Source organism: Gekko japonicus, unplaced genomic scaffold (genome assembly GCF_001447785.1).
Source record: "Gekko japonicus isolate JY-2015 unplaced genomic scaffold, Gekko_japonicus_V1.1 scaffold1297, whole genome shotgun sequence".
In the NCBI taxonomy this organism is placed as follows: Eukaryota; Metazoa; Chordata; class Lepidosauria; order Squamata; family Gekkonidae; genus Gekko; species Gekko japonicus.
Window position 1 is genome coordinate 480,067 of NW_015169815.1, and position 14,518 is coordinate 494,584.

Here is a 14,518-nt window from a genome sequence, read left to right on the forward strand (position 1 = left end):
CCTCGATTCACTCAAACGTTTATGCGGTTTGGAGACGTCCCTCCCCCGCCCGCCTCACTTTCCGTTTTTCAACATGGGGTAGGGAGCTTTCTTTTTCTCTTTAACCGTCGTTTTGCTCAGTCCGACTCACATTCATATCTGGTCTTCCAACCCCGCTTTGCATTGTTATGCACAGACCGCATCCCCGGGAGGTCCGGGAGATGCGTCTGCCTAGCGTGCCGCCATCAACCGGAAGTCAGTTATCAGACACTATTAAATAAACAAAATATTGCAAGAGTGCTAATGTTTTAAGCATGTTTTTATTTTAAGTAAAAAAAACCCTTTGTGTTGGTGTCCTTTATAAAGGTTATATCTCCGCTATCTGGCATTACATTTTATGTCACATGTGGCCCGGCCCAACAAGGTCTCATTTATGTCAGATCCGGCCCTCATAACAAATGAGTTTGACCCCTGCTTTAAAGTTTATTGTTGCTTACTGGTTTTCTGATGGATTTTTCCTTCACTGCGAGGGATTTGCTGTGTATAGAGGTATCCGTAACTCAGATGCTGTTGTGACATAAACACTCAGTCGCCGTTCCTGTTTTTGCAGTACTTGTCAAATGCAAGAAAGAAGCTTTTAAAATTTTGTTTCAATAGAATTAAGTGATTTTTGTTGTTGTTAATGTTTGCTGTCTTTCCGCCTTATACATCCCTTGACGGGGCAGCCTCTTAGCTGAGCTCTTTGATTTATTCCAATGACAGATCCATCTACAGGCTCCCAGGCTTTAGATAAGGAGGTTCTGGAGAAAGTTAAAGCAGAAATTGAGGAAGAACTGAAACATCTTGATGAAGAAATTTTGGAAGGTCTGTGTATATTGGTGGATTTTCTTCCTGTATTGGTAATGTTGTTCTGGCTTAAAGTTGAGATTTCCTACTCACAAGTCTCTATAACATAGGCAAATATATCAGTGTAATATATAGTTTAAAATGCAAGTGTTTTAGTGAGCAATACAGCTTTATTTTCTTGTTATATCATCTGATGAGACAAAATTGTGTCCTTGAATAAATCACCAAAACATTATTTCCATTAGCGATTGACTGCTTAACTGCAAACTGCTTTAAGTCTAAATGCATAAATGTTTCTGATCCATCCCAAAGGCTATTTGCTCATTCTCTTTATAGCCTCAGCATTTCCGAATTTACAGTAATTGTACTGTTAGGGCTTGATCCAGCCCAAAGTTAGGAACTTTTAGATCTTATTGATTTATATGAAAGACAGGTAATCATATGCTTAATTCTCCTATTAGACTCAGTGGAACTTAAATTATGTACTTTGCTTGGATTGTGCTTTTATGAATTTAGAATGACGTAGCATATTTATTTACCACACAGTTGTTGTACTGGATTGATATTTATTGATTGATTTTAATACCCCACCTTTCTCACCAGTGGGGTTCCAGAGTGGCTTACATCATTCTCCTTCCCTCTGTTTTATGCTCACAACAACCCTGTGAGGTAGGTTAGGCTGAGAGTGTGTGACTGACCCAAGGTCACCCAGCAAGCTTTCGTGACAGTGGGGATTCGAACCTGGGTCTCCCAGATCCTAGTCTGAGACTTTAACCACTACATCATGCTAGTTTTTAAGTATTCTTTATTCGTTACCATCACAATCTGATTTCACTAATATAGGTCAAATCAGTTTTCTTATCCTAAATAATAATTTTGTTTTGACTTTTCTGAGCTCTCAAAGTACCACACACAGTATTTCAGTCATTCTTACTACTGCCTTGCAAAGGAGCTCAATATTGTCTTCTCACCATATTGATGACAGGGGCAGAACCTGAGAGTAAAACTACTACTATGAATGAAATGATGATCAAAGTTCAAATTTCTGGGCTCTCCTAATCACTACACTTTACCAGCTGTCATGTATATGCATACGTGATCTCTTTGTCTGATTCTGATCAAATAACTAATCAACAGACAACAATTGGTAGGAACACTTTCTGCAAGAAGAGACTAATAGAGTGGTAATGAAGAAATGAGAAATGGTAAAGCTGTACGCTCGTGGAAGTTAAACCAAAACACCTGTTGTTTTCATACCATTGTCTGCTTTTTTGTAGTGTTTGTGAAATTTTTGAGACCTGTAAATGATGGTATAATAATTAACATCTTTGATTAAAAATGGCACAACAGCATAGCTAACCTTGCGCTGAGTAGGAGTGAAGGATAGGGCAGCTTACATATCTGAGCCAATTTTATAAATCCCCTGAAATATTAAAATATTAAAGCCCTATCTGGGGAATGGGCGGTATAGAAACTGAATAAAATAAATAGATAGGAACTAGTTTCCAGATTTCAATCATACCAAGAAAAAATAAAGGTCAGGGTAGAGTGTGCAGTCCATGGGGTCGCAAAGAGTCGGATTTGACTGTGCGACTGAACAACAACAACGAGTGTGCAGAGATGCATTGCATATAGGGCAGTTAACACTTTGGTATAAGGGGCTTCCTATTGCACTGTGCAGTAGCCAATATAGTGATGGGCATTTTGCTAGCAAAATTATGAAAGGCCAAAAATGAATCTTGGGTTCAAAACTGTCTGAAGTACTCTGTATTTATTTCATGCTGTATTTTTTAGGAACTAATACTAATTCATGTTCTTATAGTGCAGCCATCCTGTAGCACTAAGATGATTTCAGGAGGGTAGCAATGTTGGTATGCAGTAGAAGAACAAGATTCAAGTCTAGTAACACCTTAAAGACCATCAAGGTTTCCAGAGTATAAGCTTTCGAGAGTCAAGGGAGCTTTGACTCTTGTGACAGCTTATACCAGGGTTACCCAGTGTGACGCCTTACCCATTGTCCACCAAGTGTTTTTAGAAGGTAGGGAGGGCCAAGTGGGGCCGATTAGCCATTGGAGATTTGATTGGCTGTGCAAGACATTCTATTTGCATCACCTGCCACCTGCCACAAGGATCTTCTCTGTGTAACCAGCAGGAAGGTACTTGCTCTTACAATTCTCACAATTATGATAATGCTGATGATGTAAATACCTTTTGGTACACTTCTTTGTAAACCTGTTTCAGTTTGCCTTCTTAAACAGACACTGGCCTCTGGTGCATGAAATGAACTGAAGGTTTTCCATCTTTTTAGGCTGTGAGTGTTGTTCAGCCATAATAAGTACACCCTTCAAAAGCCACTGTGCTGTTAGTTGTAAGTTCTCAGCGTATGAGTTTCTTGCATACTAGATAGTAGTCAGGATAGTGTCCTTTAAATGTTTAAATTCTGGTTGCCATACTACAGTGCCGTGGGGCTAATACTGATATCTCTATATTTTAGGTACCCCAGATGTTACCAAACATATCTTGGGTAAACATCTGCTATTGGAACTACTTCCCCATTCTCATAGTGGGAGCGCTCCTGGCCTTTAATATGAGGAGCAAGTAGGAAGTAATAGAGAAATTGCGTTGAGGTAGCACAGAAACGTGTTTAATGTAAGTCAGTTTGTTTTTTTTTGTTTTCCACTTAGTGGGGGTTAGGCCCTCAATGTTAACATGAGATAGGAAGTTTTAACTTCGTTAACGTTCTTTCAAATGAATGTGTAGAGATGTGGTCGTGAACATAGTATTGGCACTTTATTTTGTGTCAGTAGTGTGAATGCTAGTGGGATAAGATAACTGACACCACAACAGCTTGATAAACTTGGTATTCTACCTATAATATAAGCGTGGGATTTTGCCAAATTATTGTATTTTTTTCCTTTGTCTCTAAGAACATAAGAGAAGCCAGTGTTGGATCAGGCCAATGGCCCATCTAGTCCAACACTCTGTCACACAGTGGCCAAAAATACCAGGTGCCATCAGGAGGTCCAGCAGTGGGGCCAGGACACCAGAAGCCCTCCCACTGTCCCCCCCCCCCAAGTACCAAGAATACAGAGCATCACTTGCCCCAGATCAAGAGTTCCTATCTATACCTTGTGGCTAATAGCCACTGAAGGACCTCTGCTACATGTAGTGCTGCAATATATAGAAGCCTACAGAGTTTTCAGGGAAGTTTGACCTGCAAAGCTTCCCCCCTCCCCCCGTTTGAACGTGAAATAAAACATTGGAATTTAGGGTTGCCAACCTCCAGGTGGTGGCTGGAGATCTCCCGGGATTGCAGCTGATCTCTAGGTGACTGAGATTGGCTCACCTGGAGAAAATGGCTGCTTTGGAAGGTGGACTCTTTATACTCCATTGAAATCCCTCCACTCCCCAAACCCTGCCCTCCTCAAGTCCCCTCTACCCCAAAAAATCTCCATGTATTTCCCAACCCTATTGGAAATACATCTTGGGTTCTAGAGTGATGGATCCAAAGATGGACTGATCAGGTCCTCAGCTGTATCCTCTCAGTTCTATTGAAGACTGTTCTGTATGTCTTGAGTAAACACTTCTTACAGTCCAGAGTAGCCGCTGTAGAATAGAAAAATGAAGTCAGAGGGCCTGTAGTTGTGCATACAAATACTGGGGAAAAGATTTTCTTACATGAAATAAATAACTGAGATGTGTAAGTAGTTCCTCAAATAATACTTTGTTCTAAAACCTGTAGCTATCCTGCATGTTTAATATTTATCCTGTGACTCTTCTCCACGTTTGCCTTTATTGTAATGCTGTACCTCTGTCAAGTTATGTTAATTTTAAGTCAGGAACATGCAGTTTAAATTAACTAGAGAAACACTTGAAGGATGTTACCTATCACCTAGTTTGTAGATGTGTAGTTTCACCATCCAAGCACAGAGCTTTAAGCTAACATAAACGGGTGTTTGCCATTTGGATGATGTAAAATTTTTGGAAATTTTGAATCCTTGGGGGGAAAGTGGGCTTTGTTTCCCCTGCAAAAGCTAGTTCTACTGTTTTAACAACATTAAATGCATCATTTAGAAAAAAATTAAATGGTACTATTTAACATATTTCTGTAAGGAAAATAATCAAGTGTACCCAACATTTAAGAAAGAGTTGCAAACTGTTACTCCCTATCCTGCTGTAGCACACGTTATCTTTTAATATTTGCCATCTGACAGGTAGGAAGAAATAAAAATTGTAGAAAAAATTGATTAAATGTATGCTGCTTTTTAGAAGGTTTTAATTGTATAGCTATAAATTGTTTTCACCCGCTCTGAGTCAGTTTCAGGGAGAGTGGGTTATAAATTAAATTAAATATAAATAAACATATTACAGCATACTACTTGTTGCCAAAATTATTTACACTTATTTCTACAGTATAAGAGTTCGTTTTTCATTGCTCCAGTTTCATGCTTTACATTTTGAATGTGAAAAACATTGCCTTAGGAAGCATTTTAGTAATTCTAATAAAAACTTTATTATAGGAGTTTCTTTTCAGTGCTCCCCCAGATTTCCTCTTTTTTTCCTGTCAGAGTTTAAAAGTCCTCGGGGGGGGGGGGGTGCCTGCCCCCCCCCCCCCCCGGGTCTTCAAATGATTGCTGGGGAACCACTGAAACTTGCTCCAGATGAATGGCATATGATAAACTAGTGTTTGAGGTTTCTTTTTCATTTGGGAGGAAAATGACACATTGATTTTGGCTTCAGATACTTGAGTTACTGTCTGTACTTACACTGTCAAACACAGAAATAGTTTTCCAGACCAATATAATGTCCTGGAAAAGGGAATGCTAGAGTGGAGTTGCATGAACGCTTTCTGTTCTTACTTTGTGCTTTCTACAATAAACCCAAGGCAATGTTGTGTGGAAAATTCAAGAGAGGTTCCACTGACATTAGTGATGTATAAATCTTCAGTGGCTCCTGGAATTTGTTAAGGTGTGCTCAGTTTGGGCCTTTTATATTGATGCTGTTTGTATTATGCTGTTTCATGTATAGTATTTTAGTTTCAAATGGAAACCTTTCTGTGTCTGGTATAATGTGAATGTTTAGCAGATCAGTCAAATCTTCTGTCCAATTATTTTGGGAAACTAATTCATAGTCATAGATGTTTTAAGACCACATCTTGAATTCAGAGAACATGCAGATTGTTTCAAAACATCCTGACATTCTGACAGAACTGTAGCTTATTGATATGTATAATAGACACAGCAGCATAGAGCTTTCCAGTTTAGTGCGGGGATATGCTTAAGTCTTAACAACTGTGAAGAAGAATACAGTTTAGTGTATTGGCTTTATGATACGGTGCTACAGTCAACTACATGTCCTGTTTCAGATTATGTGTTGTGTGTATTTATAACCATGTAATGTATTGCAAATAGTGTAAAAGTGTAACTGAGGTAAAGCAAAATCTCTGATAAATGCATGAAATAATGCATTTTAATTACATCTTGTATAGTCAGTGATATAGCAGTTAGAGACAGTCTCCAGATTTTTATGCGTATTTATGCCTGGATGTTTTCTATGCGAACGTAAAATACTGATCTAGATTTTTAATAGCAGTACTTTTTTCTTCTGAAAGATACTTTAGCACTGCTGCATGTAATGGAGCTGTGAGTGTAGCATCGCCTTTTACTTTGCTTCCTTGTGCTAACTGGTATTCAGCTATATGAGCAAGTCCCAGATTTTAAAATGAGCAATTCTGGGTGCCCTTTAAGGGGAGCCCTTAAAATGAAGAAATTTGAGGACCTTAACATAAAACTATTTGTTTTATTTAAATTTAATTTACAGACGCTAATAAGGCAAAATTTAGTTCAGCTGGGTTAAGCAGGATATAGCATACCAAATTTATTTTGTACCAGGTTTCATGGTGGTGATGGTGGTGGAGGGTTTTCAAGGCAAGAGATGAACAGAGGTGCTTTGCCATTGCCTGCTTTTGCATAGCAACCCTTTGGTATCCCTGCCCCCCCCCCCCGACTTTGTGATATGGGGGAAGTTGATGATATTGTACATTATACTCTGAGATGCCCATGGCATGAAGCCCCTAGGCTAAGGTACACCATCCCTATTATTCCGATGAATGAATGAATGAATGAATGAATGAGAATGAATGACGGTTATGAGGTGTGGTTGCGCGTCCATCTAGCCCAGCCCCCTCTAGCCCAGTCACTGCTCACTTCTTCAGGTAAGGAGTATACTGATATATATTTTTATATTTATTTATTTATACTTTCAATTTGTACCCCGCTCACCCCCGAAGGGCTCTGAGCGGCTTACACAGTGCATGGTGCAGAGACCTATGCAGAAACCCTAACTATGGCCACAGTACATCTGGGGTGGGGGGAGCCCTACCAGGTACCCTCCCGGCTCCTATCGTTCGTTTATCCGGCGAGTGGGCGACTTCTTCCAGTTCTCTCCGGTGCGGCTTCCGCGGCCTCCGCAGTTTATTGTTTACATTACCATTTTATAGTCTAAGGTATTATGTTATGGCCTACGGCTAAGGCAATAAACTTATACTTGACATAGCAGCCCTGGACTTCCTTGGTGGTCTCCCATCCAAGTCCTCACTAGGGCCAACCCTAGTGGCACCAAATTTCATACTATTTATTATTTATTTAAAAGACTTGTATTTTGTGCTTTTAGTTTAAAAACATCTGAGGTGCTTACTTTACCACAATAGGATTTCTTTTTGAGCATATGCTATTACGCAAAGGAACAGATGGGAAACTGATTTCAGCAGTTCTTAATAAAGTCTGCTTGTATAAAGCAACTTGTGTAAATGATATTTATAGGCAGAATCACACTGCAGAGATCTGTGTGTTTAAGGATGCCTTGAACGTGTTTCTTGAGTATCAATGCACAGCAAATTGCTTTTTGAAACAGGCATGAAGAAAGTTAGGTTTCTAATGCGTCACATGGCTTTGTGGTCATTTTTTTTGTATAAAGTCCTCTTCCACAAGTACCTGGGTATACCTGAAGCTACTGTGCTGTATATCAGCTGGCAAGACCCCAGTGCTTTAGTTCTGTAAAAAGTATGCCTTTATATTAAATTAGTAAACAGCAGGGCTATTTTTGGGCAGGAACGCACAGGCTGGCTCCCGAACTGGCCACACCCAGCAGGAACTAATTAGCATAATAGGCCACACCCAACAGCAGAAACGCATTAGGATTGGCTACATTAGGGGGGTGTGGCCTAACATGCAAAGAAATTCCTGCTACAAAAAATGCCCTGGGTTTTGACAATAAACAAAGTAAATAGAATAAGAAGCAAAAGGTGGGTGTGGCTGGATGACCACACTTCTAGTAACACGGGGTGTGGCCTAATATGCTAATGAGGTGTGCTGTTAGGGTGAGGCCGAATATGCTAATGAGTTTATGCTATTGGGTGTGGCCTATTATGCTAATGAGTTCCTGCTGGGCTTTTTCTACAAAAAAAAGCCCTGGTAAACAGCATGCAAATTCTATTATATGGTTCTGTTATATGTTTGGCTGTGAGAGACAAATTCGAATTCCCACTCAGCTGTGATGCTGAGCAGGTAGCCTCTGTGGCCTAATGGATGTAATAAGGTGGTTATGAGGATAAATCTATCTTTCATGGAGTTACAAGTTAAAAGAAGGATGGGCTAAAAGTGTAGTTTTCCGCGCAGCTTGGGACGATCACCAGACACTGATGACTGATGTTTTGCTTCCATCTCAGCACCCTTCCTGCTTGCAACAAGTTTACTTTGTACAATGGAGGTTGGTGATGATGACCTATCACACCATCCCTAAAAAATCTTTTCTTTTTAAAAAAAATAATAATTTCCCATTGTTCCAATATTTACTTACCTGTCTATGGCTTGAATGAAAATTCAGCAAAAGTTATATTAATCTAGCTCATTGTTTGATCTGATGTTGCTGGTAAGTGTTGTACTGGTATAACCAATGGAACTCTGTGTGCAGAAATACTGGTTGAAAACTGAATATGATATTTTGTTTAGCCTCTTCCCCCAGCCCCTTATAAGTCTCTGTTTTGGTCTCTTGTCTGCAGGCCAGTGACTTATCAGGAATACAGGGAAAGGACGCAGGAGGCAGCAGCCCTTGCCACTGGATGGAGCAAGGTACAGACCAGCTCGGCTTTACTTTGAATTGGCTACATGTTGAATGCAGTTTAGTATCAGTTTTGAGACATCTGCACTGTATGTTTGAACAGGTTGGTCTGTCTTGCAGTGCACATCTTCCAGGCAATATCTACACTCAAGTTTAGGGTACACCATTCTTGCAGAAGACTAGAAAGGAATTTAGCCTCCTGAGAATCTGTTTTCCTTGTTCTTGTCTTAAAAATGAAGCTTACACCCATTACTTCATAGATAGATGTAAATATGAGTGAAATGCTGTCAAAATTTAATAAGCCAGTGGGGAAGCAAAACAGCATTTCAGATACTTGTTAGTGGGGCTTCAGTTCTGGGCATTGCTGTCAAGTCCTGGATGCAGTCACTCCCACAACACTCTTGTAGCAACAAGATTTGTTTATTGAGAGGTAGAGAGATTCCAAGCATAGACAGATTTTGTGTCGGAACTGGCCTCCGGATGCCAGTTCCTGCCCTATACTACTATACTGCTCGCGGGGAGGGTATAAATCAAACAAATAAATAAAATAAATAAATAAGCAGGACATGCCCCCCGTGCCAGTCACCCAATCAGTATTCTCATTCAGCCTGCCAAAGATTCAAGCTGGCCCTTGTGACCACCCCCCGCACCTGCAAACCAACGGTTACATTATCTAAAAGCTCCCTGCGTTACAAGGTCATGGTGGACACTGAGAGTATACAATTCTCAGGGTCTTGCAGACTGCTACGAGCTGGCGCTATTCAAGCTTAAGCAGACATTCACACACATATCCACTCCCCCCCTTCCTAGCAGAGAAGATAAACAGCAGTGAAGTATTTGGCCCCGGAGTACATGTAGATGAAAACAGTGGAATAAGCACGTCTGAGAAAGTAGTTAATCCCTAATGCAACAGACCATGAGTTTGGCTAGACAGCTTTCTATGGCAAGCGAGGCCCGAGCTTGACAAACTGCCACTTTATGACTAGCAGAGGTTGAATAAATGATGCAAATACAAGCATAATGTGTAAAAGTTTTGAGCCATAAAGGATTTAGATTACTTTCTTGCAAAACTCAAGATTTTCTTTGCAAATCAAAACATAGTTTCTGCACTGAGCTAGACACTCCCAAAAGCTGCCATGCTGGAATTTGTAAGAATATCTGACACTAATTCTCTCTCCTCTGAGGTTTGTTTACAGCATGGGTGCACAACATGCAGGCTGCGTGCTGTACAGTGGAGCAATGTTGTGTGGCCTACAGCCACCTCCCCTGAGGCTTCAGGAGGGAGCTGCCAGTGTGTCTTCAGCTTTTTCTGGCTTGTGCTGTTTCGGTGGCTGCCCATGTCTGTGGCACAGCCTCCCAGGAGAGCCTTTACTCTCCTGGCTTTCCAGTGAGACTGTAAGACTTACTTGGGAGCTTTTCGGGAAGCCCGAATCTGGGCAAAGCAGAAAGTACCCTGCTGCTGGGGGCATAAGTTGTTTTTCGATTGGGGTTTAATGTATTTTTATATTTATTGTTTTAATGTTTGCTGTTTTTTTATCAGATTGTTTGAATATTGTTGTCACTTTGCCTTGCATCCTGAGAGAAAGGAGAAATAAATCAGTAAAGATGATAAATAAATTGGGTGAGGGGCATCATTTTGACCCCTAACCCTGGAAAACGTCTTGTTGCCTCTCTGCAAGGCCCCCCGGGATGCAATTAGAAGCTTCCCTTCCCCCAAGAGAGGGGTTGGAATGCTGCCTCTCGGGTGTTCTCTGAGCGGTGAGAGGCAACAGTTCCCCCTGCCCCCACCAATTCTCCTACAAGCCTCTGGGATGCAGCATGAAGTGTCTCTTGGGGGGGAGGGGGAATTGTCAGAGCACTACCTTTCATCTGTTGTCTGGCCCTTCTGCCTCCCACCCCAAAGTCAGCAGCAGCAGAGAGCGAGCGTGTCCCTGTTCTACTGCTGCACATCCCAGGTGAGCTGCAGGGTGAATGTCTCTACAGACTGGCTTGCATGAAACATCTTGGGTGGGTGGCATCAGACCAGCCACACACCTTCTCAGCTACCTCCTGCCTCCTTCACAGCCTGCTGCCGGTTTGGCACTCCCAAGAGGCCACTTACTTGCTTCACTTGAGTGGTGAACCGGCCCTGGGCAGCAGAAATGTCCCCCCGCCCCACCCTGGCTGCCCTTCTTGACCTGAGCAATAATAGTTATTGGGTGAGAGAAAATTCGTGCTCCCTTCTCCCCTCCCATGTGGTTCCAGATCTCAGGCTACACATACTTCGCATTTGAAAAAGCTTCCCCCTCTAGCATGCTTTTGGCCATACTTGTCCTCTCGCTGCCTGTAATAAGAGAGGCAATTGGATGTCCTTGGCAAGCGCCACTCAGTCCTGACAGCAACCAGACCGTGCTTTGAAAGGATATCCCAGTCCCATTCTAATTACAGACAGGGAGTTGACAAGAAATGCTTGAGAGCAAGCTAGAGTTAAAGATCTTCGTGTGCAAAGTTTTTGTCTCTGGCCTGCTCTGGACCTTTCCGGCAGGTCTGGTGGTATCATGAGCAGCTCCCTTAACTCCAGTCATGATCCATTAAAGACCACATCACTGTTTCACATGTGCAGTTGCTGATATACATAAGAGAAGCCAATGTTGGATCAGGCCAGTGGCCCATCCAGTCCAGCACTCTGTGTCACACAGTGACCAAAAATACCAGGTGCCATCAGGAGGTCCAGCAGTGGGGCCAGGGCACCAGAAGCCCTCCTACTGTTGCCCCCCCAAAGCACCAAGAATACAGAGCATCACTTGCCCCAGACCGAGAGTTCCTATCTATACCTTGTGGCTAATAGCCACTGATGGACCTCTGCTCCATATGTTTGTCCAATTCCCTCTTGAAGCTGTCCATGCTTGTAGTCGCCGCCACCTCCTGTGACAGTGAATTCCTTCAATCAATCAGAACCTTTCTCTACCTGCTCTATTCCCTGCATAATCTTGTAAACCTCTATCATGTCACCCCTCAGTCGTCGTTTCTCCAAGCTAAAGAGCCCCAAGCGCTTTAACTTTTTTTCAACTTGCTTTGCCAGTTCCATCACCCATTCTCACACTATTTGCTGTTTGGACTTGTCTTCCTTCATAGGTGGCCTGCATAGTAATGTTAACATAGTTATCTAAAGGTTGATTGGCTTTCTGCACTCATTTAAGTAATAAACAACTGCGAGCAAAGCTTCAAAGTGGGCTGTGGCTCACAAACTGTGATGCCACAATAATAGCTACTCTTTAAGGTTTCCCAGTACTCTTTGTTTTGACTAACATGTTTGTCACGCAAGGTTTTCTTTGAATACCAATGCCCAGCTCTAAGCATACTCTCTTTTGAAAATCAGGTTTGTGGTCTGTGAGTGGTTCTGTAAAGCCAAGTTGTGGTGGTGACTGGGCGTTCTTCTTGTGCAAAGTTTCTTGAGAGCCAGTTTGGTGTAGTAGTTAAGAGCATGGACTCTAATCTGGGAGAACTGGGTTTGCTTCCCCACTCCTCTACATGCAGCTCCTGGTGTGACCTTGGGTCAGTCACAAGATCTCTCAGAGCTGTTCTCTCAGGAGCAGTCCTCGAAAGAGCTCTCTCAGCCCCACCTACCTCACAGGGTGTCTGTTGTGGGGAGGGGGAGGGGGAGGAGATTGTAAGCTGCTCTGAGACTTTAAGTGAAGGGTATAAATCCAATCTCTTCTTCTCAGTGTTTCTTAGTCAGTTATATCTGATAGGCTGCTTCTTTTCCTAGAGGACAAAAACTGGACTTAGCTCTCATTCCCCACCAAATAAAATCTCCTGGCAGCCCTCCAGGTCTCTGGGTTGCAGCAAAGAAGCTTTGGAGGAGAAGTCAGAATGTTGCCCCTGGATTGTTCTCTGAACTTAGTCTACAAGTCTCTGGGATGCAGCCAGACATTTTGGGGGAGGAGTTCAGAACGCCACCTCTCAGCAGTTCTCTGGGTGTTCCGGACACTTCCCCCTACCAGAAAGGTCTTGCTGCTGTGTGCCTTGCACTGATGGGTCCTGGACCTTTATGATTTCTCTGATTAACTCCAACAGTGTGGTTGATCCGTCTCACTGCATTTTTTAAATCCTGCACTTCCTCAAAGTTCTGCTAAACGATGAGAAATAACTCTTACAAATAAATGTTTGACGAGGCACATTCTGATGCGCTACTCAATTTATTTAGAAGGAAAAGTCATTTTAAAAATGTGCAGCATAGCAAACAAGAAAATTTGTAACGAGTAAGATTTTCCCCAAATATTAAAGTGTTACAAACTATAATGACTATGAATTATGTACCACCGTTATGACTGAATCTTCTCTTTAAAAATAATTATGATTGTACATATAAAGAGAACTTTGCTTTTACTGCAGCTTCTGTTGTGCCATCTGTATTGGTATTTTATCTTGCGGCTGTTTTCCTGGTAAACCTGCCCTTTTATGCACAAACTGGAGGGGAAATGAAAAGAATTAAGGCTTTTCCTGTCCCTTTTTTCTAAACATTTTTTAAAACTGAGGAACATTTCTACAGGAGCAAACTGCAGAGAGTCTAAGTAAGGCTACTGCAAATGAAATGGTTGAGAAACATTGAGTTGTCAGTTAAGGGAATTACAAATGCTACATGCTATTCTGCAAGCAAATAGATTTTACTAGTTTGGTGTAGTGGTTAAGTACGCGGACTCTAATCTGGGAGAAACGGGTTTGATTCTCCTCCACTTGCACCTGGCTGGATGACCTTGGGCAAGCCGTAGTTCTGATAAGAGCTGTTCTTGAAAAAACAGCAGTTTCTGTCAAGAGCTCTCTCAGCCCCACCTACCTCACAGGGTGTCTGTTGTGGGGAGGGGAAGGGAAAAGGAATTTGTAAGCTGCTCTGAGACACCTTTGGGTAGTGAAGGGCGGGGTATAAATCCAATCTCTTCTTCTTCTAGACTGAGAGTTCGAAATGGATGTAGCTGAAAACTGGCAAATGTTCTCTTTGTGGAAATACAGTATTTACTTTGGTCAGTGATAGCTGAGTAGCGATCACAAGTACCATGGTCCAAATTTGGTACATAATTTTCAGATATTTCTGTCCTACCTCTCTATCTGTGATTTTCAAAGTGGCTTGCAAAGCATTTAAAATAACACCACACAATAGTAATAAAGTAGTAAAATACAGCAAACATAACCGTTAGCAGTTCAGGTCACTTGTAGACTGCACATCACATCATACGGAAAGCCTGGGAAAACAGTTTTTATTTGGCATAATAATAGCCAGGAAAATGGATGGGCAAGGAGTTCCTCAGACGAGATGTTACTTGTGAGAATGCTGTATGCCTCATAGTCATCTCCCTAGCCTCTAAAGTTGGGGAAATGTAGAACAAAGGCCTCCAGTGAGGATCTTAACATATGGGTAGGCTCAGTCCCAAGATTTAGGTTGAAAAGCTACTTGAATTCTGACAAGCTTGCACAGGAGAAGATTTTTTGACTTTTTTGAATCCTCCCATTGTTTCACTGAATTATAGTTCATTGTCCTTACAGCAGGTGACAAGCTTGCGATAAACTGTTCTAACAAAAGCACCCGCCAGTGCTTCAA

General features: G+C 41.8%; 1 protein-coding gene across 1 annotated transcript in view; it reads left to right on the forward strand.

Annotated features, from left to right (window-relative positions):
- BCL2L13 (BCL2 like 13) overlaps window positions 1-14,518 on the forward strand; it is a 41,267-nt gene that overhangs the window by 6,934 nt on the left and 19,815 nt on the right. Inside the window, exons 2-3 of the mRNA XM_015417168.1 lie at window positions 742-843; window positions 8,848-8,954. Of these exons, the coding sequence (XP_015272654.1) occupies window positions 742-843; window positions 8,848-8,954 (209 nt within the window). The remainder of the gene's footprint in view (window positions 1-741; window positions 844-8,847; window positions 8,955-14,518) is intronic.